This window comes from Bos javanicus, chromosome 8 (assembly GCF_032452875.1).
Source record: "Bos javanicus breed banteng chromosome 8, ARS-OSU_banteng_1.0, whole genome shotgun sequence".
NCBI lineage: Eukaryota > Metazoa > Chordata > Mammalia > Artiodactyla > Bovidae > Bos > Bos javanicus.
Window position 1 is genome coordinate 103,339,164 of NC_083875.1, and position 27,460 is coordinate 103,366,623.

Below are 27,460 nucleotides of genomic sequence, written 5' to 3' on the forward strand. Positions count from 1 at the left end.
GGCTTCTGCTCCCTAGCCACCTACTTTTAGGAGGGGATAACAGGCTCTGCGTGGAGGCAAATGATAGTCACAGCACACACAGGCTCAGCCCCACGGGAGTAGAAGCTCCATGAAACACAGGCCCATTTCCCTCTAAGTCACCACTGTACCCAGTGCCCAGCACATAGATATCTGGTGATTATTGAGTGAATGAATACAGGAATGCAATGAGTACTAGGATAGTAATATGGGACGAAGGAGAGTTCATTATGGGCTGAGGCAACCAAGGAAGGCTTCATGCAAAAAGTGGGATCTTCAACTCGGGGCAGAGCGCAAGAATGAGATGAGGAGAGTAGTAAATTGGGAAGGGCATGGCAGGCAGGGGCACAGCACGAGCTCAGGCAGGGAGGCAGGAGCATGCTCAGTGGGCTCAGGCTGCCACGAGGAGGCCAGGAGCTGCAGAGTTGTGTGTAGGAGAATCCACACGGGTCAATCTTTCAGGCAGCCCAGGACACAGGAGGTGGATGTAGTCATGAGTCACGGCGGCCAGTACAGAGCAGAGCAGGACTGCTGGGTGGTGAGGGTGAGAGTTGGCTGCTGAGGGAAGGGAAGAGGGTGAGAGCACCTAACTGTGTGGCCCGCTGTGAGCATCTGGGGCTCGTTCAGCTGGTGCACTGCAAGAAATCTGGGAGACTCTGTAGCCAGTAACATCCATGCAACAGTCGTAGAACTGAAAATGGTGACTGAAAAGGAGCCCAGGTGAATGAAAATTGACTCAATTCACCAGGTTAGACCCAGAGAATATTTGGGGACTCAATGCTTTTGGGTACCCTAAATTTGATAGCCAGTATAACTTTTCAAGTTGAGCCTTCCTCAACCTGCATTGCGGAGAAGGCAATGTCACCCCACTCCAGTACTCTTGCCTGGAAAATCCCATGGATGGAGGAGCCTGGTAGGCTGTAGTCCATGGGGTCGCTAAGAGTCGGACACGACTGAGCAACTTCCCTTTCACTTTTCACTTTCACGCATTGGAGAAGGAAATGGCAACCCACTCCAGTGTTCTTGCCTGGAGAATCCCAGGGATGGGGTAGCCTGGTGGGCTTCTGTCTATGGGGTCTCACAGAGTTGAATACAACCGAAGCAACTTAGCAGCAGTATCAGCAACCTGCATTGATGCTTTTAAACTGTGGTGCTGGAGAAGAAAATTCTTGAGAGTCCCTTGGAGAGCAAGATGCAACCTAAGTCAGTCCTAAAGGAAATCAGCCCTGAATATTAATTGGAAGGACTGATGCTAAAGCTGAAGCTTCAACACTTTGGCCACCTGATTTGAGGAGCCAACTCATTGGAAAAGACCCTGATGCTGGGAAAGATTGAAGGCAGGAGGAGAAGGGGACGACAGAGGATGAGATGGTTGGATGGCATTATGAACTCAATGGACATGAGTTTGAGAAAACTCTGGGAGATAGTGAAGGACAGGGAAGCCTGGTGTGCTGCAATCCATGGGGTCACAAAGAATTGGACATGACTGAGCACTGAACAACAACCTGCATAGCGAAAGATCTGTCTTTCAGCAGAGTATCTACTTGTTATCGTGGACTGGTGCTCATGGCACTGTAGATCTCATTCACTGAGCTGCCATTTTGTGGCCACCCATGTGGCAACTCTGTTGCAGGTGCTGGGGACACATGGGGTCAGTCAGAGACTATCCTTCTTGGGAGAGGACCTCTGACAGAGACTTGAGGGTGTGGGTGAGGAGGAGACACAGTTGATAACAAGAGCAACCATTTCCTGGGTGTTACCACAAGCCAGGGGTTAACAGTGCCTTATCTCATTTAGTTCTTAAGACAACTCTAAGGAAAGTACAAGAAAAACATCGATTTCTGCTTTATTGACTATGCCAAAGCCTTTGACTGTGTGGATAACAATAAACTGTGGAAAATTCTGAAAGAGATGGGAATACCAGACCACCTGACCTGCCTCTTGAGAAACCTGTATGCAGGTCAGGAAGCAACAGTTAGAACTGGACATGGAACAACAGACTGGTTCCAAATAGGAAAAGGAGTACCTCAAGGCTGTATATTGTCACCCTGCTTATTTAACTTTTATGCAGAGTACATCATGAGAAACGCTGGGCTGGAAAAAGCACAAGCTGGAATCAAGATTGCAGGGAGAAATATCAATAACCCCAGATATGCAGATGACACCACCCTTATGGCAGAAAGTGAAGAGGAACTCAAAAGCCTCTTGATGAAAGTGAAAGAGGAGAGTGAAAAGTTGGCTTAAAGCTCAACATTCAGAAAACGAAGATCATGGCATCCGGTCCCATCACTTCATGGGAAATAGATGGGGAAACAGTGTCAGACTTTATTTTGGGGGGCTCCAAAATCACTGCAGATGGTGACTGCAGCTATGAAATTAAAAGATGCTTACTCCTTGGGAGAAAAGTTATGACCAACCTAGATACCATATTGAAAAGCAGAGACATTACTTTGCCAACAAAGGTCCGTCTAGTCAAGGCTATGATATTTCCAGTGGTCATGTATGGATGTGAGAGTTGGACTGTGAAGAAAGCTGAGCACGGAAGAATTGATGCTTTTGAACTGTGGCATTGGAGAAGACTCTTGAGAGTCCCTTGGACTGCAAGGAGATCCAACCAGTCCATCCTGAAGGCGATCAGCCCTGGGATTTCTTTGGAAGGAATGATGCTAAAGCTGAAACTCCAGTACTTTGGCCACCTCATGTGAAGAGTTGACTCATTGGAAAAGACTCTGATGCTGGGAGGGATTGGGGGCAGGAGGAGAAGGGGACGACAGAGGATGAGATGGCTGGATGGCATCACTGACTCGATGGACGTGAGTCTGAGTGAACTCTGGGAGTTGGTGATGGACAGGGAGGCCTGGCATGCTGCAATTCATGGGGTTGCAAAGAGTCAGACACGACTGAGTGACTGAACTGAACTGAAGGAAAGTACATGTTTGTTTTTAAGTTTTCAGAAAAGGAAACTGAAGCTAAGAAAGGGAGTAACTTGCCTAAGGTCACATGGCAGTGAACAGTAGAGGCAAGATGGAAAGCCAGGTATTTAGACCCTGGAGTCTTCAGTCTCAGCGGGTAGAGTGCAGAGGGCAGGGCCAGCATGGGGCGGGATTTGCAAACTTGTTGGTGTTGCTGGAGGTTAAAAGTAGGGATTGGCTGGAGATAAGATGAAGAGGATGGCGTAAACTAAACGGATGAGTCTATAGGTTTTCTTTGGAGTGTGAGTTTCTCCAAAGGGTCAGTAGTTCTCAGTCCTGGCAATGCATCAGAATCATCGGGGATGCTTGTGGGGAACCTCGGTTCCCAGGTAACACATCAGATTGATTCAGTCCAGATTTTCAAGGGCAGGGCGGAGGAATCTGCATTTACACAAGTTCTCAGGGTGAACCTCATGCAGCCAGTTTGGTGTTTGGGAATCTGGTCATGGGGCGATACTGAAGGGTGCTGAGCAGAGGAATGACAGGGGTGTATTTAGCTCTATCAGTCTGGTAAGTCTTGGGAAGGTTGGGGAGGAGCTGGGAGATTCTTGTGGTGATCTGTGAGAGAGATGATTTAGGGATAGAGAGGCGGGAAACAGACTCAAATGCATTTAGCAGCCGAAACCAATAGTGCTTACTGGTGATTGGCTGTGAGCGCAGTGGGAGAAGCCAAGGATGACTCGTGGGTGGCCAGCGATGTCTCTAGCGAAGTCAAAATGCACTGGAGGGGAAGGGAGAGCAGCTTTGGATAGGGCGGGATGGAGGTGCCTGGAGGGCAAGCAGCTGAGAGCTGTGCAGGAGAGATGCCATTGCTGACCTGGAGCGCAGGGGAGAGAGAGGTCTGTGGAGATGTGGGAGCCATGGCCGCCAAGGTGAGGGGGGAAATTTCGAGCAGCTGAGAGCGCCCAGGAAGACAGTGAGTACCCAGGACCATCAGAATCCTGTCTTAAAGGGATGGACACAGGAAGGGAAGGCCCTGAAGGAGACAGAGGAGCCGAGTGTGCCGAGTCGTTTCAGTCGTGTCCGACTCTTTGTGACCCCATGGACCATAGCCCACCAGGCTCCTCTGTCCTTGGGATTCTCCAGGCAAGAACACCGGAGTGGGTTGCCATGCCCTTCTTCACCGGCTCTTTCCAACCCAGAGATCGAACTCGCGTCTCTTATGTGTCCTGCATCGGCAGGCGAGTTCTTTACCACTAGTGCCTGGTGGGCCGCTGTCTGTAGGGTCGCACAGAGTCGGACATGACTGAAGTGACTTAACATGCATGCATGCATTGGAGAAGGAAATGGCAACCCACTCCAGTATTCCTGCCTGGAGAATCCCAGGGACAGAGGAGCCTGGTGGGCTGTCGTCTAAGGGGTCGCACAGAGTCAGACACGACTGAAGCGACTTAGCAGCAGCAGCAGTGCCATCTGGGAAGCAGACAGAGGAGGAGTGGCAGACAAACAGAAGGATGCCTGCTGAGCCCAGTGGACAGAGGCGAGGAGTGGAGCGGGTACCGGAGGCAGACACCAAACTGTGGGAGTCGCCATTTCCCGGGCAAGAGCGGAGCGAGCCAGGCAGAGCCGGCTGGAGAAGTGGCAGCAGAGCACTTGTCGGTTTTTGGAAAAGAGAGTGAGGCCGGGGAAAGTGAGTCAGCACCCGGGGAGGCAGCGTGACAGAGGCAGTGTCTCCACTTGTTGCCTATTTTGGGAAAGTGAGATTCCTTATTAAACAAAACACAGTCAAGCTTGTGGTCACAGTCCCAACCCAAAGCACAAAGAGGGACAGAGCAGGCGCAGACAGGCCTGCTTTCTGAACAGATGGCCCTGCCCGAGGTGCCAGCTCCACAGTGACCGGCTCGGCGGGCGGGAGGCATGGTTATCGATCCATCTCTGAATGAGAAGGCCTCTGAGCTGCGGGAGACAGGCAGAGCCATTGCCGGAAACCCCTGCCCTGCTGAACACTCTCAAATCAAACTGTGTGTCTGTGAAGGACGGACATTCAACTTCAGAACGTGAAGGACAATTGCAGAAGGAAGGGAACAAACATTTATGAACCCTTCTCTGTGCCAAGCACTTTACATACATTAGCTCATTTAATCCTCACAACGACCCTGAGAGGTAGGAATTACTACTGTCTGTCTCTTCAGAGGAGAGGAAACCGAGATTTACTAAGGCCAAGGAACGTGCCCAAGGTGATATCATGCTCTTGTTTATCAAGCACTGCATGTCCACCAAGTGTGTGGACCTTAAGCATATTTAATCATTATCTATTGTGTGGACACAGTATCCTCACAATACCATATAAGGTAGGCGTTCTTAATGTTTCTCTTTTACAGGCACAGAGAGGTTAAGCAACTTGCCCAAGGTAACACAGCCAGCATGTGGTGAAAACAAGACACAAATCCAGGTAGCCTGGCATCAAGTCACATGATACAGTACACCTGACTGGCTCACACAGGTGATAAAAAGCTCCAAAGCCAAACCTTTTCTGCATCGGTGTGCTTATGCCTCAGGCCACCTCTCATAGCATTTTTAATACAGTTTTATGTCAGTCGTCCAGCTGAATATGTGGCAGTTACATTTTGAGACTGATAGGAGATGAAAGGGGGGGCATCTGTTTCATGAATTCTCGCGATCCTTCCAGGGACTGCTGTAAACATGTAGTAGAGAAACAGGACGGTCCATTGCTGGGAGGGGCAGGCTGATTTCGGCTCCTGTGGTGAGCACGGTGGGAGCTGAGGAGAACCAGGCCTCAGGGCAGTAGATTCTGGCGTAGCTCCTCCTCGCTGTGAGACCGTGGTCAGGTCACTTCCGGCTCTGGGCCCCAATTTCCTCACCTGTAAAAGGCAGTGATTTCAAAGGTTTCTTTCGACTTGGGGTTCTGTGAGTCTTTAAGAAATTATAGACATTTTCAAACATATGCAAAGTTAGAAAATATATAATAAGCCCTCACATACTTGTAGCCCAGCTTCATCAATGATCAATATGTGGCCGATTTTACTTCATTTACGGCCTCACCCACTGTCCCTTCCTCCAGTGGATTATTTTAAAGCACATCAGCTCATCTGAGCTATAGATCTCTCTAAAAGATGACTTAAAAAACAGAACAGCCACAATGCCATTATCACATTTAAAAATTAACAGTAACTCCATAATATCACTGACTATGGAACTGAACTACTTAAAAGTTTTGTTCAGTGATGTGGAAAGAGCCAAGCTGAAGCTTCTAATGTCAGTCCTGGTGTTTTCAGAACTTGTGGTAAGAGAACAGTCTTAGAATTGTGCTGTTATGCACCAAGTTAAAAAAAAAAAAAACAACCTAAAACACACACAATATACGTTTGCAGAACATAAGCTTTTATGCTGATAGTAATTACACAGATGGAGAGGCTGTTTGCTGTACACTTTCTTTGTACCCTCTCCTCTTTCAACTACTTTATAAACCATGCCAGTGCCAAGTACAGCACCCTAAAGTTAGGAAGCTTGTGACCAGAGATGGGGACTGAGACCAAGGAAAGAGAAGATGAATGGGAAAATGTGTGTGCAGTTTAAGTCATCAAATTCAAAATAAATTGAGATTCAATGGGATAAGTCTGTAACAGAAATAGTTTAAGGCCCCTGGGAGAGAAAAGTAAAGTGCATTCCCCTAAAATAATGCATTTTCTTTTTGTTAGTGGGTCTCCTACCGTGTGCTAAAAAATAAACTGAGCCGAGTATAGCCATCTCTCCGTATCCACTGGGGATTAGTTCCAGGACCCCCGTAGATACCAAAATCCATGGATGCTCAAGTCCCTTCTATAAAGTGGTGTAGTACAGTTGGTCCTCCATATCCACGGGTTCCTCATCCTTGCGTATGGAGGACTGTCTGTACTATTGCCCATGAATGCTCCATGAAGCCTTACCTCTGAGCCTTTGCACCAGCTGTTCCCTTTGCCTGGAATGCTCTTCCTTTCCCTCTCTCTGGCTTCACTCTCTTAGGTCTTCTTAGAACGTCTCAGTTCTAAACCACTTCTTGCCGCTCTGAGCATCCAGCATTTATTGCCTGCATTGCTCATCTGTCAATCTCGCCCTGTCTAGTGACATCCCTTGTATTGCTGCCTTGAACTGCTGTTTAAATTCCTGAGTGTTTGTCTTGTTTCCTTAATGCTGGGGCTCCTTGCCCAGAGCCTGCCAACATGGGAATGATGGATTCATCCATTTGTCAAACCTTCACCAAGTTCAGGGTTCAGCTTTCAGAAGTACCCAAGTCTTGGCCCCTGAGACTCTGTGCCTAGCAAAATTTCAGGCGATCACCAGTTTCCAAGTTTATTGCCTGACTAGTAGATTGCTATGTATTCAGGTTCCGCATAAAAGAAGTCTTTCTTCTTCCAAAGGTTTTTAAAAACAGGCTTCAGGAGTAGCTAATTGAAGAACACTTAGAGGTTCCTGTTTATGGACATTGATTGTGACAATTTGCTGGGCCTGAAGTATCATGAAATCATTGGAGGCCCCTTCGCAGGAAGCAAAGCTCATGGGAGGCTATCAACCATTTAGCATTCTCTGAGCACCAGGGGATGAAAACTCCACTTACTGAAGAGCAGGAAGAGACAGCCTTTATTACAGCTAAAGCATCGTGCCTGGGAGATTTAGACAGTTACGGCCGTACCCAGTGTGAAAGGAGAGTGTGCAGCAAGGCAGTGTGGGCACCTGGATACCAGCTGCGTTGCTCTTGAATGTGTTGACAAACAGAATGAAATCCATGATGAGGACTTTGGCAAAGTCTTGACAAGGCTTTTCTGGAGCGGCAGCTCAGGTCAGCGGCTGCCACTCATTCTGGTCACTGCGGCTGCCCCTCCAGTAGTGCCGACTTGGCCATGTACCAGGAGGGAGGAGGGTTTGTTTTTGGTGGTGGGTTGGGGGGTGGATGTGGATGGGTGGCTTTAATGGAGTGACTGCACTGTCCTCTAGGGGGAGATGATTAATCCGCCTGGTGAGATAGGAGGGGGCTGGCAAGGGGGGGTGCTCCCTCCCCCTTGTTAGTGCAAGGGGGAGGGAGCACTCGCAGCCCAGGCTGCAGGAAAGGGGGGCAGGAAGAGAGCGCGGGGAGTGAGGAGTAGCAGAATGAGAGCAGCTGGTGAGACAGGGCCCGGTGCAGAGCGTGCCTCTGCAGGGAGGGGCGCCGAGTGTCAGGATCAGCGGCCCTCATCCTGCCTCCCTGCCCCTCACTCGGCAAGGCTATCTGCGAGAACCCATTTTGCTCACTTTCGGGTGGTAGGCCGCTGCCACTCTTTCTGGAGAATCCAAACAAAGTGTATTTGTAAAGACGTTGTAGACCTCTGTTGCTCATGGGGCAGGCATGGTGGGTGCCCCGTAGGATCCCCTGGACGGCTTTCTCCAGACGCCTGTGTCCAGAACCCACCTTGAACCTTCTGGGTCTGGAGCCCGGGAGCAGGCTCTGGGGCACAAGACTCAGGCTCTTCAGGGGGTTCCATGGACTGGCTCAGGCCCCCCGCAGCCCAGTCTCCAGGGAGGCTCATCTCCAGGGAGTTAGTTCTTTACAGGCAGTTCATTCCATCCTCGGCTTTGAAATTGCACCTTCCCCAGAACTCCTTCATCCATGTGGATCCCTCAGATATTGAAGTTAACCGTCAAGGTTCTGCTCCAGTCTTTTTATTTTTAAATATTTGTCTGTTTATTTGGCTGTGTCGAGTTGTAGTGGCAGCTTGTGGGGTCTTCATTGCATCGTGTGGGATCTTTCACTGCAGAGCGTAGATTCTCTAGTCTGCCCGGAATGGGCTCCGGAGCTCAGGCTTTAGTAATTGCAGCAAGCGGGTTCTCTAGTTGCAACGCTCTGGCTTAGTGGCTCTGTGGCAGCGGGATCTTAGTTCCCGGACCTGGATCGAATCCGCCTCTCTTGCACTGCAAGGCAGATCCTTAACTGCTTGACCATCAGAGAAGTCCCTTCCGCTCCAGTCTTAATACCTATGTTGTTTCTCGATTAATAGCTGTTAATATTAAACCAGTCTCTGAAGGGAACTGACTTGGAGATGTGCTAAGAGAGAAGAAAAGAGAGGTGGGGAAAAAAAGCGACTCTAGTGTTAGGCTAGAGAAAGATGTGGTAGGATAGAATACTTTTGAATACATTTATACTGTTGTGTTTTTTTTTTTTTTCTGATTCTGAAAGAAGTGCTTGTTCCCTATGAAAATTTAAAAATGCTAAAAAACTCTAAGGAGGAAACAAAACCCTTTCTTATCCCACCTACCAGGTACAACTATTAATATTTTGGTGGGCATCTTTCTCATTAATCTATAGATTTGTAAACTTTTTTTTCTCATAATAGCAGGATTATATTTTGCATTTCAGTAATGTTCATCTATACTGTCATTCTTGGGCTTCCTTGGTGGTTCAGTCGGTAATGAATCTGCCTGTGATGTGGGAGACCTGGGTTTGATCCCTGGGTTGGGAAGATTCCCTGGAGGAGGGCATGGCAACCCATTCCGGTATTTTTGCCTGGAGAATCCCTAAGGACAGAGGAGCATGGCATGCTGCAGTCCATGGGGTCGGAAAGAATCGGACATGACTGAGCAGCTAAGCACAGCACATACTGTCATTATTGAAAGCTGCCAAGTATCAATCCGTCCCTGATTGTTGGACCTTGGAACTCAGCGATGAACATTTTTCAGGAACTTTGAATTACTCTTGGTCAAGTAGGATCCAACTGAACTCAAGCCTGTCGACACAGCATGACATTCCCATGAGTCCTGACCTTGGCTTATGTCTGCTTGCCCAGCTGGCAGTCAAGTCAGATTGGAATTGGGAACTTTTGTGTGTCAGGTTGGTTTGAACCTTGATTTGAAACTGTCCAAGCACTAACCAGCTCCTGTCTGGACCCAAGACAAAGCTTCTTGAGCTTTAGGTCCCATCACTTTTCTCCTGAATTCAGCATCACCAGCTGATGTGTGAGCTGAAATTCCCTGTGGGGACCAGCTCTTCAGACCCACAGCACCAGAACAACTCAAACCTCCAACGTAGCTCTGAGCTTCTCTGATGGGTTTCCCTTGGGGCTCAACTACTGTAAGTCCTGTGACCTTAGGAAGGGGATCAACTCAGCCTCCGTTTTTTCCTTTGTGAAACGGAGAGAATAGCGCCACTCCAGCCTAACTCACAGAGTTGGAAAGATCAAATGAAATGGTGCAGGTGAAAGTGCTTTGTAAACCGCAGTGCACCAGGCAAACCTGTGTTACCCTTGACAGTTGGCCTCTTGATATAGTGCGACGAGAAGGTGCTGATGCGAGCGTCTCTTGTTCTCCCAGACAAAGTGGACTTATCGGCTGCATGAGCTTCGGGGTGAAGTCCCTTCTGACTCCGGACAAGGTGGGTCCAAGGGAAACTTCTCGTAGAGTCAGGCCATCTCGGCCGGGGCTCGTACAGGCAGAGGCGTTTGTCTGGAAGCCCTGGGACAGGGCTTCTATCTCTGAGATGGTACCCCACTGAGACCACACTGTCACCCGCGTGACCATCGCTCCCTCATCTTAGCTCTTTGATATCATAGACCAGTTGTGTGGCGGCTCCAAGTCTTCCCAGGAGGCTCTGAGTCCAGTGTCTTCTCTAAGGACACTGGTAGGTCCTTCAGAGCTCAGAGCAGTCCCTGCCCTGGAGGATGAAGGCTGGGTGCTTCTCGTAGTCTGTTCTAGGAGCCCCTTGACGTTGCGGGCCCAGGCTTGTGTTTCTGGGCCTAGCTAGTGCTCGGGGATGGAGTGAGTGTCCTGGTGGAACTTTCCTTCAGGCAGGTGAGGACTCTGGGATCTGGAGGGCCTTGTCTCTGGGTGGCCAGACCCTTACCCACCTCTACTTGGACTGCACTCCCCGCACTGGAGGCTTTTGAGCAGGGAAGGGAGTGCTCCTCTCGCACATCCCTGGAGATGTCCTGGTGACCTGCTCCATCCTGCCACCCAGCTCTGCGTCTTGGAAGTGAAGTCTGGGGTGGGTGGCTGAGGACTCTATTCTGCCTGTGGGTCACAGATATCTTAACTGCAGCCTTGGCTTTCCTTCTTGGGTGGAGATGTCCCTCCACCCCCACCTGGAGCCTGCTCAGGAGCCTCAGGTTGCCTGCTTTCCTCCCTTCCCGCCCTTCTGTTTTGTCAAGCTTTATTTTGCTCCTTCTGTGTACCAGGCTTTCCTGGTGGCTCAGGTGGTAAAGAATTTCCTGCAGTGTGGGAGACCTGGGTTTGATCCCTGGATTGAGAAGATCCCCTGGAGAAGGATATGGCAACCTACTCCAGTATTCTTGCCTGGAGAATTCCATGAACAGAGGAGCCTGGCAGGCTACAGTCCATGGGGTCACATAGAGTTAGACATGAATGAGTGACTAACACTTTCACTTTCTGTGTACTAGGAACAGTGCTAGGCACATCACAGAGCCTTGCACAGCCTAGCTGGGGAGGCGGGCCTGTGGGTTGACTTGCTCTTCAGGGACAAGAGACGGTGGGAATTCAGCAAAGGGGAGGACCCGCTCTGCCTTCAGGAAGGGCTTCCCGGAGGTGCAGGCATGGCAGCTCCCTTTGTGGAAGGGAGGCTTGCGTGTCTGTCCCTGTAGAGATTCTGCTCCTGAGGGAGGCACTCAGCGGATCGGTGGCTGCCTACCCCGTGCCCTCTGCCTTCTCTGAGAATGTCACGCCTTCTCTCACGACAGGAGGTCAATGGCTGGTACTACCTGCTGGGGGAGGCCCTGGGCCGGACCAAGCACCTGAAGGTGGCCAGGCGGAGACTGCGGCCCCTGAGAGGTGTGTGCACACCACCTTTAGCTCTGCCCAGACACTCTGCTGGCCCGGGGCTTGCCTCCTCCCTTCCTGCATGGTAGCGTCGTTCACTGTGTTTTGTGGCATGAGTCACCTCACCCCAGGCCACCACCAGACCCTGGGTCCAGGAACGTCTCACGGGCACCTGCTAGAGCATAGCCTCACGTCCATGATGCCTTTACTTTTCTGGTTGGGCTTTCCTTGGAGAGGGTTGTGGCCTGACCCCAAGTGGCTCAGCTCCCCTGGCCTCTAGATCACGGAGGGCTGGGCTTCTGGACCTTCCTGTGTGGCCCCCTCCTCAGGGTCAGTGGTCTCAGGACCCCCTACAGGCTGCCTGGCTGACCTTGGGGGACCCACCTCTGCAGACAGGCTGGTGGGCCCTGCTGTGGGGCCTGAGGATTTTTGCCTTGTGCTCTGCCCTTCCTGCACACAGACCTGGCTCCTGATCTCTGCCTGGCCCGAGCTGGGGCACTGCCACACCCTCGAGGCCAGCAGTGACCTGGGCCACCACGCGGGCCTGGAACCCTGGCCTGGGCCTCTGGGTGGTCTGTGGGACAGGTGCTTAGATGCCAGTAGAGACTTTCTGACTCTGCTGTGTCACCTTCCAGAACCGTTGTTGAGCACGCCGGGAGGTGAGGATGCTGAGAACGGGGAGAAACTCAAGGTAGGTGGGCCCAAACCTGGGCAGGACTGACGGGCCCTCAGCACTGCTCTGGGCTCTAACTTGCTTCTGGTCAGTCCCTTGGCCCAGGAGACCCCTGAACAAGGCAGCGTTTGGTGCCTGGGACTCCGAGTCACTTGGTGCTTGGAGACCCAGGGAAGTTGTGCATTTTTAAGAGGTTATTTCTGTGCTTTCCTCGGGTTACTCACGCTTGATGCAGGAGTAGGGAGATAGCCAGGCTCCGGTCCCTGGAGATGGAAGTGTCTGGGTCGTACTGACTTCCAGCCTCTTGAAGTCGAATCCTCCTTCCCAAGGTCCCCTCAGACCCTTGCTTCCCCCAAGTGCTGTGACCCAGCTCCCCTTCAGATTCGGCAACCCCCTACCCCTCCTCTGGTGTCATGGAGTGGCTGTCACGGAGCTTGAGACCATGAGATGGGTTCTCACTTCTTTAGGGCTTCGAATCTGGAGAGGAACCTTCCCACGGGGATTCTGGGATATTTATCCAAATCCATCTCTTTGCCGGCCATGGGAGGTGATCTCTGGTTTCCCCTAACAACTCAGACAGGGAGAAACAAGCTCCCAGCGCTTGAGCAGGCCCGCTGTTGTTCCCTAACATGACCCTCAGTGCCACCTCTGAGGTGGTTGTTAACTACCAATCCCCCAGATGAATGGGATGTGTAAGGTTCAGAGATGTTAGGTCACTTTCCATGGCCACAAGCCAGCAAGTAGCAGAGGTGGCATCTGAATTACGGCTTCAGGTATGGCTGCCTCCTGCAAGTGGCCTAGTTGGGAAAACAGGACAGTGATGTTTTCCGTGAGAACATGTGACATTTAGGTGTATTATTATCTATAAGACATTTTCTGTTTCATTTACTCAAATCATTCACTCATTCATTCATTAGGGTTTTTTAAAAATATATTTATTTATTTGGCTGTGCTGGGTCTTAGTTGCAGTATGTGGGATCTTCAGTTGCGGTGTGTGGAATCTAGTTCCCTGACGGGGGATTGAACCTGGCCCCCCCCTACTTTGGGGGTGCAGAGTCTTAGCCACTGGACCACCAGGGAAGTGCCTCATTCATTAAATATTTATTGAACATCTACATGGGCCAGGCTTTGTGCCACGTGCTGACCTATAGCTGTCTACAGTTCAGAGGTCCCTGTCCTCATGTGACGTTCAGTACGGCAGCCACTAGCCACCTATGGCTACTGAGCACTTGAAATGTGGCTAGTATGACCAAAGACCTGAATTTTAAATTTCACTTAATTTGAATTAATTTTAATTTCAACTGCAACTTGTGTCTAATCGCTAACATATAGGATAGTACAGTATCAGAGTAACTTGCCAGGTCTGTTTTCTGTGGCTTCGTGCCGAGTTTCAAAGCTTTCCTGCAGCTTCAGTGTGGGAGCTGAAAGGCCCCTCTCTGTACATGCTGAGCACAGAGGGGATGGTGACCTGGGAATGTCCCTGGGGATTCATGGGAATTGCGTGAGCATCAACACTGCAGGTTTCTAGGTGACCTGGGAGAGTCCTGCTTCAGGCCGGACTTTGCACACAGACACATCCTTGCGAGGTTGTTTGATTTTTCTGGGTTTGTATACTCGGAGATGTCCGTAGGACTCAGCAAGCTGGGGGTGATTGTCAGAGGCTTGGTGAGGGCACAGGGAAAATCCCAAAAGGTGTGCATGGGGTGATGGAGGCTGGGAGACTGGGGTGACCTGCCCACTGTCACAGCAACCAAAGCTGGGCTGGACCGAGGGACCCTCTCTGGCATCAAGAATGTGAGTGGCGGGGTCGTTTTCCTCAGGTGGGTGGAAGGGGCTCTCGGCTCCCCAGGCTCTGCTCTACAAGTCGGAGACTAAGACTGGGGCTCTGATCCCAGCCCCTTCCCGCCCTGCTTGTCATCTCAATGGCTCCAGGCCCCCACTTCTTCACCAGTAAAGGGAGGAGGCTGGATTATCTGGTGACTGGAAATCGCTTCCTGACTTGACTTTATGGTCTGCCATCAAATGGCAACCCAGAGCAGTATTCTTGCCTGGGAAACCTATGGACAGAGGAACCTGGCGGGCTACAATCTATGGGGTGGCTGAAGAGTTGGAGACAACTGAGCGACTAATGCTTTCACATCAGCTCCTTAAAGCAGCCCATGTACATGGATGAGAAAACTGACTTTTAAGTGCCTTCTGGGCGGCAGGCAGACTCCAAATGTTTCGTATTCCCTGTCTTGACCTGGGAAGTCTGTGGGTGCAGCCCCCACCCCACCCCACCACGTCCCAAGCATCCTTAAGTCCTCAGGCTGAGTTCGTTACCTGTGTTTGCTACTGAGGACCCTGGGATTTGCAGGGGGAGGCGGCGTTGTTACAGGGTGGGCCGTGTTTTCTGCCTGGGTTCTCCTCCAGCCAGGAGTGTTTGTGAGAACACTGGAATCACAAAGTGGCCCATGGCGGAGAATGCAGCCAGAACAAAGGCGCCCTCTCCCCGCCAGGGCCGGGGGAATACTAACTAGTTGACAGGAATTTTAATATAAAACTCTCCCTCTTCCTTGTCATTCGGAGGTTTCAGGAAGCCTTTGGGCTTATCGTGCAGAGGCACACAGCACAGACAGGGCTTGGGGAGGTGAGAGGTGATTTCCTGCCATTCTTCTGCGGGGCGGGCTTCCCAGGGCGGTCATGCCAGGCTGACGGGGCGCAGTGCGGGCTCCCACTGCCGTGGGGAGAGTCGGGTTTTCATGGGGCGGCGGCCGAGGCAGGACCCGCAGTCATGAACCGCTTCAATGGGCTCTGCAAGGTGTGCTCGGAGCGCCGCTACCGCCAGGTGGGTGCTTGGCCCCTGGGCGGGAGGAGCAGTCCACGGGGTGTCTTTAGGGGTCAGGGGTGGGGGCGCACCAAGAAGGGCTTCTGTCCCCGCAGGGCCTTCCTTCCCTCCTCCTGCCCCTCACAGGTTCATTGTGATGTGGGGGGAGGACAGAGGCAGGAACTGGACCCCAGGTAGCCTGTACCTGCCGCGCCTCCCTAGGGGCAGCCGAGGCCAGCCCTGTGCCATCCTAACCACTGGTGGGGTGGTGTCTGAGCCGAGACCATCTAGTTGATTTTCTGTCATTTTTACTTCGGAGGAGTGTGCGTTGCAAAGAGCATCTCCAGCCCAAGCTTGGAAGTGGCTAGGTGGCTGAGCAACTGGATTTGTGTTTTTTGGGGGTTTTTTTTGGCTAACTTTTCCTACTTCTGATGGGACAGCAGCTCCTGTCTTGTGTCATGTATGTTCGATTGTGTTTTAGCATGTGTTGGTGTGCACTTGTGTGTGAGATAGGCTGTGTCTATGTGTCTGTATGCACACATGTTTCTCCTCCCTGGGAGCTGTGATGCTTTGAGGTGGGTTGAGAGCTCAGCTTCACTGAGGGTTTGCCTCTGAGGCTCCACTGTTAGGATGTGGGGCAGCGTGGGAAGGATGATCCCTCAGCCCACAGGACTCTTCTGAAACATGAGGGACATTTTTTTCTTATAAAAAAGGCATGATGTAGGCAGGGTGAAGGCAAGGGATGTCCAGATTTTGGGAATATCCAAGCTGATGGGACTGTGGGATGACTCTTTAGTATACAATGTCCCTCTGTGTTTTAATGAACAGACTGGAATCTAGGTCATGAACTCTTTCAAACAGGCAGGCTTAGGTCTGGGGAGATGCTGAGAGGGGGCCTCCTGCACCTCATGCGGGACATGTGTGTTCTCCCTGCAGTCCCTAGCTCTCAGGGCCCTCTCACCCTCCAGAGCCTGCGGAGCAGCCCTGGTGACACTGGCAACTGGGTGGTAGGGTGGTAAGGCAGAGGGGGCACTGGCTGGGAGGTTGAGAAGTCCTCGGTCATGTGGGACCACAGGTCTGAGGACCGGGGCTAGCTGGCAGTTGGAGTAGGGTCAGGCATGAGTGCCCCCAAGTCTGTGCCCAGGGCTCCAAGACTGAAGTTCCAAACGGATCCTCTGCCAGAATGTGGTGCAGGGCTGAGGGCACTAGCTTTGTGCCAGACCCAGGCTCTCATCCAGTTCTGCTCTTTTTGAGCTCTGGCTCTCGTGCACGGTATCTACCTCCCTGAGCCTCAGTCTTCCCGTCAATGGAATAGGATGATGATGTGATGGTGCCTGTGAGAGTAAATGGAATGTATGTGAAGTGCCCGGTGCAGAGTGTTCAATAAATGTGGCATTTGGGGGTTGGGGTTGAAATCTATGACCCTCCATGATAGAAGGTCTGAAACAAGGCACGAAGGTAGAATGGAGGTGCTGGCATGGGAGAGATCCGGGAGCAGTAGCAATTCCTGCTCTGGACAGGAAATAGCAAAACCCACCCTGGAAGGATGGCCTCTGCTAGGAGTCGCTGAGATCCTAGAGCTCGGGCAGGCCTGCTCCCCTTGCCTCCTGACCCTGAGAGCTTCATTTGCTTTAGACCTTGGTTTTCGTCTCTGTAAAATGGCCACACTAAAACAAGCCCCGCATCAGGGCTGCAGTGATGATCATGTTCTCTGGAGACTGTCAGCGAGGTTGGTGGTCACGATGGACAGAGCATGATCCTGCTTCCTTCTCGCAATCCCACCCCTCGCACCAAGCACACACCCTCTCTTCTTCCCCTCTTCCCAGCTGGCCTGAACTGTTATCTGGACTGGCTCTGCTCAGGCTGGTGCCAAGAAAGGCAGAGAGGTCTCCTGTCCATAGTCCTGCCTGGATGTGGGGAGCAGGCTGCTTTGTTGGCTCACCCTCCTGTTCTCCAGATTCAGCCCTGGAGGCCTGAACCCAGACTCTCAGCACTAGGCACTGGGGCCTGTTTTTCAGAGCCGTGCCCCCGGCAGGAGGGGCATGGCCCTCACTGGGGTGATGGGGAAAGTGTTGGCATCCCAGCTTGGGCCTGGGTTGAGGGTCGCCCTAGGGCCCCTAAAGTCCTCGCCGATCACCTGGAGTGGACTGGTCTCCTGTCATCGTCCCTTGGCTTCAGCCTGGGCTTTCCACACTCACTCCAGAGTTTGTTTTTCTTTCTTTCTTTCCATTTTTTTCTCTTCCTGCCTTAGCTGTGTGTTTTCCCAGAATTCTTATGGGAACGGGGTATTTTCCTGCCCCCCCCACCTTCCCCTTGTCTGTCAGATTTCCTGTTTTACAAACTCGCTTTGAATCCAGGCCCAGGGCTGGTGGGAAGCAGAGCCTCAGGGGCCTCCTGACAGCATCCAAGTGCCTTGGCCACCCCAGGCTCCCTGGCCCTCCCCTTTCCCATGCCTGGCCTTCAGGTCAACTGGCAGGTGAATGCCAGGCGCCCAACCTGGAAGAGGCAGCCCTTAAAGGAAGGAGATAGAAGTCTTCTCACAAGGCCGTGACCCTTGAGCTCCTCCAGGGTTGCTGAGCTGGCTTCCTCCTCAGCCTGCCTGGGGTGAGGGTGGGGGTGCCCTTTCCCTGTGCCGCACCAGGGCCCACCCCATGTCCAGGGAGCCAGACCCCTTTTCTGACTTCAGCTGCCTTAGTCTGTGGCTCTCATAGCCCTGCTCTGAGCAGCCAGGAATGGCTCTTGGAATAAGCAGGGGCTAGGCCTTCTGCACGCCCCCCAAAGCCTAACTGGGGTGTGCAGAGAGGGCCCACAGCAAGGCCACAGTAAACTAAACCAGCGGGCCGCTGCTGGTGGGACACTGCCGCGCCATCCACACAAACAGAGCGCTGGCTGGCTCCTGCCGTGCACCAAGTCTGTCTTCTAAGGTCAAAGCACAGAGGAGTCTTCCTAGCACCCTCCTCACCTTTTGCTCTAAGGGTCATCATGTCCCACTTTGCTTTGGAGAGGTCTGCATAAGACCAGGAATTGCCTGTTGCTTTGACAGGAGCATGCAGATGGCAGGGCCCTCTCAGGGAACTCCTGAAAGGAGGGGTTGTGGACCTGCCATGCACACAGGCCGCAGCATGCACAGGGAGGTCACCGGCTAGTTCAGGTTCAGCCGGGACTGTGCCCTCACTTGCCCCCTCACCTGGGACCTCTCACTGGATACCTGGAAGCTCTGACGGTAGATGGCCCTGAGACCCTCCCAGGATGTGTCCCCCGCCCCTTGGCCTGAGAGTGAGTGTGTGCATCCCTGTCTTCCCTCCCCTGTGCTCTGGGAGGGTAACTGGCAGCTCGGCTTCATCTCTCGGTCTTCAGCACAGGGCCAGCCCTGGGGCAATGCTCCATGAGCCGCTGGAGGAGGGAGGAAAGGACCGAGCAAGCAGTGGGGCTCAGGCGAGGTGGAGCCAGGTGGTGGAGCCAGGCAGTGCGGCAGGCCCTCAGGTAAAGGGCTAGGTCACATGTCTGCCAGGGCTGAAGATGGTGACATGCACCTTCTGGGGCTCTGTCGGCCCCGGGCCTGGCTCACCTCCTGAGCTCCCAGCCTTCCTACTTGGCCCGCAACCCAGTGCTCAAGACGCCTGGGCCGAGATAGGGGCGGCGAGGGGCCGGCCAGCCTCCTTCTTGGCTCCAAAAACCTTGGAGAGGAAGGTGGCTCTGGGGTGGGGCCCGTGGGCTTCCCGACCTTGGAGCAGAGGCGCAGCCTCCAGGCTTCTGGGATTAACTGGGCAGGGCTGTGTCCTAGATCACCATCCCGCGGGGGAAGGACGGCTTTGGCTTCACCATCTGCTGTGACTCTCCGGTCCGAGTCCAGGCCGTGGATTCTGGTGAGTGAGCATCTTGGGTGATGGCGGCCCCGGGCTTAGCAAACAAGATGTTGGAACTGAAAGGGGAGCCCCAGCCTGGACTGAAGAGTCCTGGCCTTTCAAAATGAAAAGAATAATATTTTTAAATGACCACAGATGAAAGTGAGGTCTATGAAAATACACCTACTCTTTTTTTGTTTTGTTTTGTTTTTAATCAAAGTGAAGATAGGCTTTTATATTTTGTTTCCCAGTCATTTCAAACAGGAACTAAACCTATATTTTCAGCAATGGCTGCATGGGAAAATGAGAATCATTTATGAACTTGATTTGGAATCAGTATTTTATCCTAGTCCAGCCTGATGAGCCCTTTAAAATAGTCATTCCCTCTCTACTTTTCACAAAGAGAAGACTTCTCCTAATCACAGAGTGAGCGTCCTAAGAGGAGAAGCTGGGATGTGGCGATCTGGGGGCCCCCCTTGCCTTGAGCCTGGCAGCAAGGAAGGGTTCTTGAAGGATGGGAGCTCCTGGGGAGGGAGGAGGCCTGGTGGGGAGGTTGGCAGCAGAGAGGTCAGCCAGTACTGGGTCTGCGGGCAGGGAGGAAATGAAGGCAAAGGGGCGCCTCCTTCAAGATCCTTCCTGAGCACCTCCAAGGTCAGGCCCTCATTCACAGATGAAGAAACAGAGGGGAGCAATCCTTGTCCAAGGTCACTGTGGAGGCAAAGGACCCCAGGCCCTCTGAGGGGTTGTGGGCTCCAGGAGTTTTCTTTGTCCCTACAGGGGGCCCGGCGGAGCGGGCAGGGCTGCAGCAGCTGGACACGGTGCTGCGGCTGAACGAGAGGCCTGTGGAGCACTGGAAATGCGTGGAGCTGGCTCACGAGATCCGGTGACCAGGGCGGTGGGCGGCCTGGGGCTTGGGGCTGCCTCGAACCTCCCCTCTCCTCCCCAGCCCTGGGCACACGCCTGGCCCGTCCCTCCTTCACAGCTGTGAGCCATCTGCTTGCTCCTCAGGAAATCAGTTACTTGGCCTGAAACTGGAAGGTTCAGGCTCCAAGCGAATTTGAATCCCAGAGCAAAGAGTGGGGGAAGAAGCTCTCAGACACACCCTGTGGTTCATGGTGTGGCTCCAGGGGGTCGCTTTCTCCTTGAGCTCATTAGTTCTGCTACCTCAGAGCTAAGCCTTCTGTTTTCTAGGCTGGGTAGATGTTGCAGAGATTTTTCAGTTGTATAATTAAACAGTTAGTCTTTAAAATGTATCCTGGTACATGGTGGGTCGGTCGTGTCTGACTCTGTGCCACCCCATGGACTGCAGCCTGCCAGTCCATGGGATTCTCCATGCAAGAATACTAGAATGGGTTGCCATTTCCTTCTCCAGGGGATCTTCCCCACCCAGGGATCGAACTCAGGTCTCCCGCATTGCAGGCAGAGTCTTTACCATCTGAGCCACCAGGGAAGACTTAAAATGTATGGGACCCCTCAATTTTGACCCTCTGAGTTACAGTCCCATTTTAGGTTTGCTTCTAGAATGACTGGGTGAGGGGTTTACACAGGCGGCTTGCTTGCTTGTACTCTGTGTTCAGGAGGAATATCACTAGTTGAATCTGGTCTTCTTTCTTTATTACCAATGCCCTTCCCAGCCCCTGCCAGTCAACTTGAATTGACCTCAGGGACCCCTTTGCTGTCTCTGCTTTAGCTGGCCTCTGCATCCTTTCCTGTTCTAGCACTGGGGGCTGCCCCTGCCCCCTTCCCCTCTCTTTCTTTCTGCCCCCACAGGCCCCTACCCTGCCTGACTTAGGTCTCCCCCAGACTCAACTTCTGGAGAAGGAAATGGCAACCCATTCCAGTATTTTTGCCTGGAGAATCCTGTGGGTAGAGGAGCCTGGTGGGCTGCCGTCTATGGGGTCGCACAGAGTCGGACACGACTGAAGTGACTTAGCAGCAACAGCAGCAGACTCAACGTCTCTTTGTGATCCCCGCTCCCCGCCACTTCCAGGAGCTGCCCCAGCGAGATCATCCTGCTTGTATGGCGCATGGTCCCCCAGGTCAAGCCAGGGCCAGATGGAGGGGTCCTGCGACGAGCCTCGTGCAAGTCGACCCTCGACCTCCTGTCACCCCCCAATAAGCGGGAGAAGAACTGCACCCACGGGGCCCAGGCCCGGCCGGAGCAGCGCCACAGCTGTCACCTGGTGTGTGACAGCTCTGACGGGCTGCTGCTCGGCGGCTGGGAGCGCTACACTGAGCTGACCAAGCGCGGGAGCCAGCACACCCTGCCCGCACTATCCCGTGCCACGGCCCCCACCGACCCCAACTACATCATCCTGGCCCCGCTGAACCCCGGGAGCCAGGTATGGACGGCCGGTTCCGGGAAGGCGAAGGGCTGGGATCCCTGAGTGAAGCCACAAGAGGCAAAGACTCAGCTGTGTTGGGAAGAGCCTCCCAGGGGCTCAGTGTAGGGAGCAGGGACGCGGGGTAAGCGTTAACTCCACAGGGCCGTCCTGTCGGGCTGTCCTGGGCAGAGGGAGCAGCTGGGTCTTTGTGGTCTCAGGGCACAGATCCAGGACCAGGGGATGTCACAGGGTGGAAGATTTCACCTCAAAAGAAGGAAGCGCCTTCTGCCAGATGGCACTTTTCCATAGCAGAATGGGCCACGTGGTGGGCAGTGAGCGCCTGTCGAAGGAACTTCAAGATGGTGCGGTGGGATGATGGTGTGTGTGTATCCCAAGACACTGTTCCCCCGAGATACTCTGGGTAAAATGTGTCCTGAGGTCAAGGAAGCTTGAGAAATACCTCCTACTGTCTTCCTCTTGGAGCAGATTCCCAGTGCGTGCTCACCTGTTTGAGGCTCTGAGGGCATCTGCAGTGAAGAAGGTGGTTCACCCTTGTTCACCCGAGTGGTTCCCAAACTCCCCCGATGGCTTCACCCTTTGTAGCAGAGTTGTTAGCATCCCTAGGGCCAGTGTTCCACAGCACACGCTTTGGAACAAGTTGCCATCAAGGAAATTGGGGATCCAGCCAAGGGATTAAACTCGATGACAGCTAAAGCCTCACTATCTTCAAACATTCTGGAGGACTCTAGAGCCTGTGTTCCCTACAAGCCCCTTCTTGGCTCCTTAGCAGGATGGCGGTCTTGCCCTCATGCCCTGAGGAGCTTCCCTGCTATCCCCAGGCCAGGGCTGAGTAACCTGCCTGGTTGTCTGCCCCGTGGCTGGGCTGAGGGGTTCTCTGTCTTTCCGTTGCAGCTGCTGCGGCCTGTGTACCAGGAGGACGCCATCCCCGAAGGTGAGTCTGTCCTCTGCTGCCCTGCCCTCCGAGCCCCAGAGAGATGGCGAGGTCAGCTGCCTCCAGCTCTGGCTGGGAGGCCTTCCCAACAGAGTCAGGACCCCCCCCGCAGACTGACACAGACTGTCTCCTCTTGGGCCCTCTCCTCCCTCACTGAGCCAATGTCTTTCTTCCTCGGATCCTGAACTGAGAAGGAGGCGAGGGCATCTTTTCAGAACAGCCTAGGAGACGGTGTTCAGAACTCAGGCACTCAGCTGAGATTCGCCCAACGTGGTATGTGCGTGTGCTCAGTCGCTTCAGTCCGACCCTTTGCGATCCCATGGACTGCAGCTCACCAGGCTCCTCTGTCCGTGGGATTCTGCAGGCAAGAATACTGGAGTGGGTTGCCATGCCCTTCTCCAGGGGATCTTCCCAACCCAGGGATTGAACCTGTGTCTCCTGCATCTCCTGCATTGCAGGCAGATTACTACTGAGCCACCAGGGAAGCCCCTCAACCAATGTTACTAAGTGTACAGTGCTTAGGCACCGTGGTCAGGCTGACACAGGAGAGGCATGGAATTCAGAGCTGGGAGGTCCCAAATTGGAGTTGTGTAAGTTTAAACAACTAATGACCCCTCACTGAACCTCGGTTTCTTTATCTATAAAACAGGGCTGATAATTCCCACTTTAGAGGGTTGTCAGAAGGGATAAGGGAGATAATGGTTTTGAGTAGCAGCCTGTTTACTGAGCGATGCTACACAGAAGATAGTTGTCTTTGAAGTGCACAAATGTCTCTGCTGTTTGAATGGATTTTTCTCTCTTGTCCAGAAAATCCTGGCCTTAGTTTTTAAGGGCCAGTGAGAGAAGCTGGTCTCAAAACCAGCACCTTCTCCCAGGAGGCCTGAGGTGTCAGAGTTGATGCTGGAGTGGGCTGGGTATTCTTTTAGGTCCTTTCTGCAATGGCTGAAGGCCAGATGGGATCTGGAAGGCTGAGACCAGCCTTACCTGGTGGTCCATGGTACTGACCCTGATTTCCTTGAGACCTCCTGCCTTGAGAATGGCCTTTTCCAAGCCACTTGCCGACCTGCTCCCTTCCAGTCCCCTCTGTCAGTAGCATGAAGATGCTTGCTGAGAGCAGGTGTCTTTTTGGGGGAAAGGGCTGCCACCAGGCTCAGGGTTGAGAATGGAAGGCATCTTCGTTCTCTCCAGGTGGGGCATTTGGGTGTTTGGCTTGATTGGTTGGAAGTGAATCCGTGTTCCTTCCAGAGAGAAGTCTGATAATGTTTCAACGCTGAGTTGGTGCATTAGGTTAAAGAGGAGACATCACTGCTAAACGATGACCCCATTAAGGGCAGGGCCTAGGCCTTCTCCTCTCCATGTGTCTGTGCTGGTCCCAGGGTCTGACAAACAGCAGGTACTCAACAGAATTTTAATTGAGTGACCAACTGAAGGGGATTGACTTCGGTTGCCGCTGAGGGTTTGCAGACTGCTCAGGGGGGAAGGGAGGTGGACAGGTGTGTCCCTGGAGGCGGGCAGGTGTGGATCCTTCTCGAGAGATGCCTCCTGGTGTCCTCCCAACTCCTACCCAGGCTTTGGTTCCCCTCTGACAGTACAGTACTTAGCAAACCAAGACGGGCACAGTCATGCAGGCCGTGGGAAGAGGGACAAGTGAGGAAATGATGATGCTGTTAATAACAATGGTAACTTTTGAATGCATTATATTAAGAACTTGACCTGACTTCATTTATTTTTCATGAGAATAATTATTTGGGAATTCAAGGACTTTTTTTTCTCCTTACCAGGGATCGAGTGTTACTGGCTCCTGGTCCTCGGGTTCAGAGGAAGGGGTGGAATTCAGGGCACAGATCTTCCCTTAAATGCCCTGAGGGGTCTCCAGAGGCCAAGGCTGTCAGCACTGTGCCGGCTTCTGTCCCCTCCTCTGGCCGGGCTACTTGGCCTCCTGGTCTCCTCTCAGGAGAGGAGGTTGAGCCAACCTGAGTTGAATGGGGTCTGGTGCCCTTCTGGGGCCTGGGGTGCCTGCCCGCTTGTCATTGGCATTTTCTCCCAAACTGCTGATGCCCTGGCACTGTCCCCTGCCCTGTGAAGATGGCCCGGGCTCAGATTCTCTGCTGCTGGGGTGGGATGACTACCAGGGCTCTCCTCAGAAGCTGAGTAATTACTGTGCTTAGTCAGTGAAGCAGGTGTTGAAGGGGTGGATCGGGGTTTGGACCAGAGTGTGCAAGTGATAGCATTTGGGAAAGGTAAGGAGCTTGCCTTCACAGAGCTCCGTAGCTGGGTTACAACTTGGACTATTTCTTTAAAACAGATATTTCAAAAATCAGTTTTGAAGAATCAAGCCCACTTGCTACACATTATCCAGGGTGTGTGGACAGGGGACATGAAGACACACCACCTAGGTGAGGGTGATCCCACTTTGTACCAGTTACTGTTCAGATGACCCTAGGCAAGTCCTCCAGTCACTCCAGGCTTCAGTTGCCTTGACTATAAAATGGGACTGCTTCCCTCCTGAAGTCAGGGGTATGTGTCGAGTGGCTTATCCATGACTTTCTAGGCCCAAGGCGAAGATTCTATGATGCCCTGTGCAGCTGGGGCTCGGGAAGGAAAGAAGTGGATGCCTTTAAAGGTCAGACCGGGGGCCACAGGACCCAGATTTTGGCATTAGCAAACCCAACCCATCTGCTGCTGCTGCTGCTAAGTCGCTTCAGTCGTGTCCAACTTTGTGCGACCCCAGAGATGGCAGCCCACCAGGCTCCCCCGTCCCTGGGATTCTCCAGGCAAGAACACTGGAGTGGGTTGCCATTTTCTTCTCCAATACATGAAAGTGAAAAGTGAAAGTGAAGTCGCTCAGTCGTGTCCGACTCTTCGAAACTCCATGGACTGCAGCCTACCAGGCTCCTCCGCCCATGGGATTTTCCAGGCAAGAGTACTGGAGTGGGTTGCCATTGCCTTCTCCCCAACCCATCTAAGTTGGGTCTGTTTTGCCTTGTCAGTCCTGTGTAGTTTCAGCTTGTCTGGTCTAGGCTTGGTTGTGTCAGATTAGACTAGTTCCAGACTGACCCTGGGATCCCCCTTCATGGTACGGTTTGTGGCTCAACATCCTCGTCTTAATGCCAGCCTTGATGAGTAGATTATTCATCGACTTGGGTTTATAATCTTCGTGCCCTCAGACTCTGGTACCATTCACCAAACCCTTGCCCATCAGGTCTCTTGTGGAAGCCCCCGCCTGCCCTGGGTCAGCAAGGTAGCAGTCCGTGTTATTTCTACTTCGCAGTGGAAAACACTCTGGCTAAGAGGGCGATGGAGCCTGTTCAGAGTTGCACAGCCAGTCTCCAAGGAGGCCAGTGCTCCAGTTCAGGTGTCTGGTCCAACTCAAACCCAGTGCCGAGCTTGAGGGCCAGGATGGGTTCTTTCAGCAGAGGCTGCCAGCACAGCGCCCTCTGGGGCTGACGTCCAGGGTCAGAGCAGATGAGGAGCTGTGAAAGTGTCTGGCCGTGCATCTGGCCCCCACCCCCATCCTGGCTCATGCTCTTTCTCCTCTAAGTGACTCCTTGAAGAGGCAGGAAGTGGTTTAGGTTATTATAGTTTGAGCGCTGCCCCAAGATACTGCTGCAATAGGTGGTCACTTGTGTGTGTGGGGGGAGGGATGACTTGTTTTCTCACCTTTCTCTGTGAGAAGGGGCAGGGGGTGGGTGGAGGAAGCAAGGGTGAAACCTTCTGAGCTGGTTTTTCCTCTGAGGCCCTGGACTGCGCGTTGGTGGGGAGCTTCCCAGAGATGTAGCTGGGGTCAGATCGCCTGTTCACTCCCTGGTTGCCAGGATCGGGGGTGGTGAAGGAGACCTAGTGGGCTGGGCAAGCAGATCAGGAAGGGCTGGTCAGTTGCCCGCCTGGCAGCAGGGACTCTTGGAAGGGGCTCAGGTGTGTGTGGAGCTTGAATACCCTGGAGTTTGTCTCCTACTTGCTTATGTCCAAGAATTCCTGACTTTTTAGATACTCCATGTTGTGCACCTCTGCCCATTGGATGAGACACGATAAAGACCTGTGTGCCACTCCTTGTCCAGTGCAGGGCATGTGTCCTGCAGTGTCCCCTTATAGAGGGACTCCCTGCAGCCCTCGGCTCTCTTCCCTGGGGTCGGTTCATTCTCGTTCTCTCGTTTCTCCTCTCTTCTCTCTTTTCTGATGAGAATAATTTCTGATGGCCAAGCCAGGGAGTACTTCCTGTCTGTGATGAAGCCGAGGCTTCCCAGTGTCCCTGGAGCACCTGATCAACTTCCTTTGCCAAGTGAAGGAATCACAACAAGAACCACAATGAGTTAGCAGCTCACTTTCATGGCCCGTTACCCAGGTCCCAGGCGTTGTTCTAGGGGCTCTACTTGGAGCCCCTCCTTTAGCACTCATGGCCAGCCCATGAGCTTGGTGCTATAACTGCAGTGAGGAAACCAAGAGTCTGAGCAGGGAAGTGAGTTGCTGGTGGTTACCAAGCGGGGAGCAGAGAAGTGGGATTTGGGTGCAGCCCTCTGGCTCTGTCATGTCTGATTCTTTGTGACGCCATGGACTGTAGCCTGCCAGGCTCCTCTGTCCATGAAATTCTCCCAGCAAGCATACTGAAGTGGGTAGCCATTCCCATCTCCAGGGGATCTTCCCCACCCAGGGATCAAACCCAGGTCTCCTGCATTGCAAGCAGATTCTTTACTGTCTGAGCCACCAGGGAAGCCCCTTCTTTTCTTTCTTTTCTTCTCTGGCTCAGAGCTGGTGGGCTTCCCCAGTAACTGGAGCTTCAGTGCCACCCCTTATCTCAGACTGACTCAGTCAGTCAGGCTGCTCCAGCTCCCTTGGCTAGTTGAGGGCTGACCCCACACGTCCTAGGAAAGCCCACTGTCTCTGCTATCACTGCGGAGATAGGACCTCCACTCTCTTTGTTTGAGGGACCTGGGAGTCAGTGGTGCTGGGTGTGCCCAGGGTGGGAATGCAGGCCGGGGGGGTGGGGGGCACACATGCTCTGATACCTGGAGTGCTCCAGCTGGTTGATGGCTTGATGTGGGTCTATGGGCCTGGTGAGGTCAGATCTTCTGATTTTTCAAATCTGAGAGACTTTCTGATTTGTCAAAGTATGAGGCCAAACCAATAGGCCTGATTC

The 27,460-nt window shown here is 52.9% G+C and overlaps 1 protein-coding gene across 8 annotated transcripts in view; it reads left to right on the plus strand.

The window, feature by feature from the left end:
- RGS3 (regulator of G protein signaling 3) overlaps positions 1-27,460 on the plus strand; it is a 155,004-nt gene that overhangs the window by 42,044 nt on the left and 85,500 nt on the right. For 3 of the 8 annotated variants that reach the window (XM_061426561.1, XM_061426566.1, XM_061426562.1), the window contains 7 exons: positions 10,209-10,329; positions 11,648-11,738; positions 12,362-12,417; positions 18,990-19,071; positions 19,828-19,933; positions 21,041-21,392; positions 22,287-22,326. In XM_061426561.1, coding sequence (XP_061282545.1) covers positions 10,209-10,329; positions 11,648-11,738; positions 12,362-12,417; positions 18,990-19,071; positions 19,828-19,933; positions 21,041-21,392; positions 22,287-22,326 — 848 coding nt within the window. The other 5 variants (XM_061426563.1, XM_061426568.1, XM_061426564.1 and 2 more) reach the window with 3 other exon arrangements.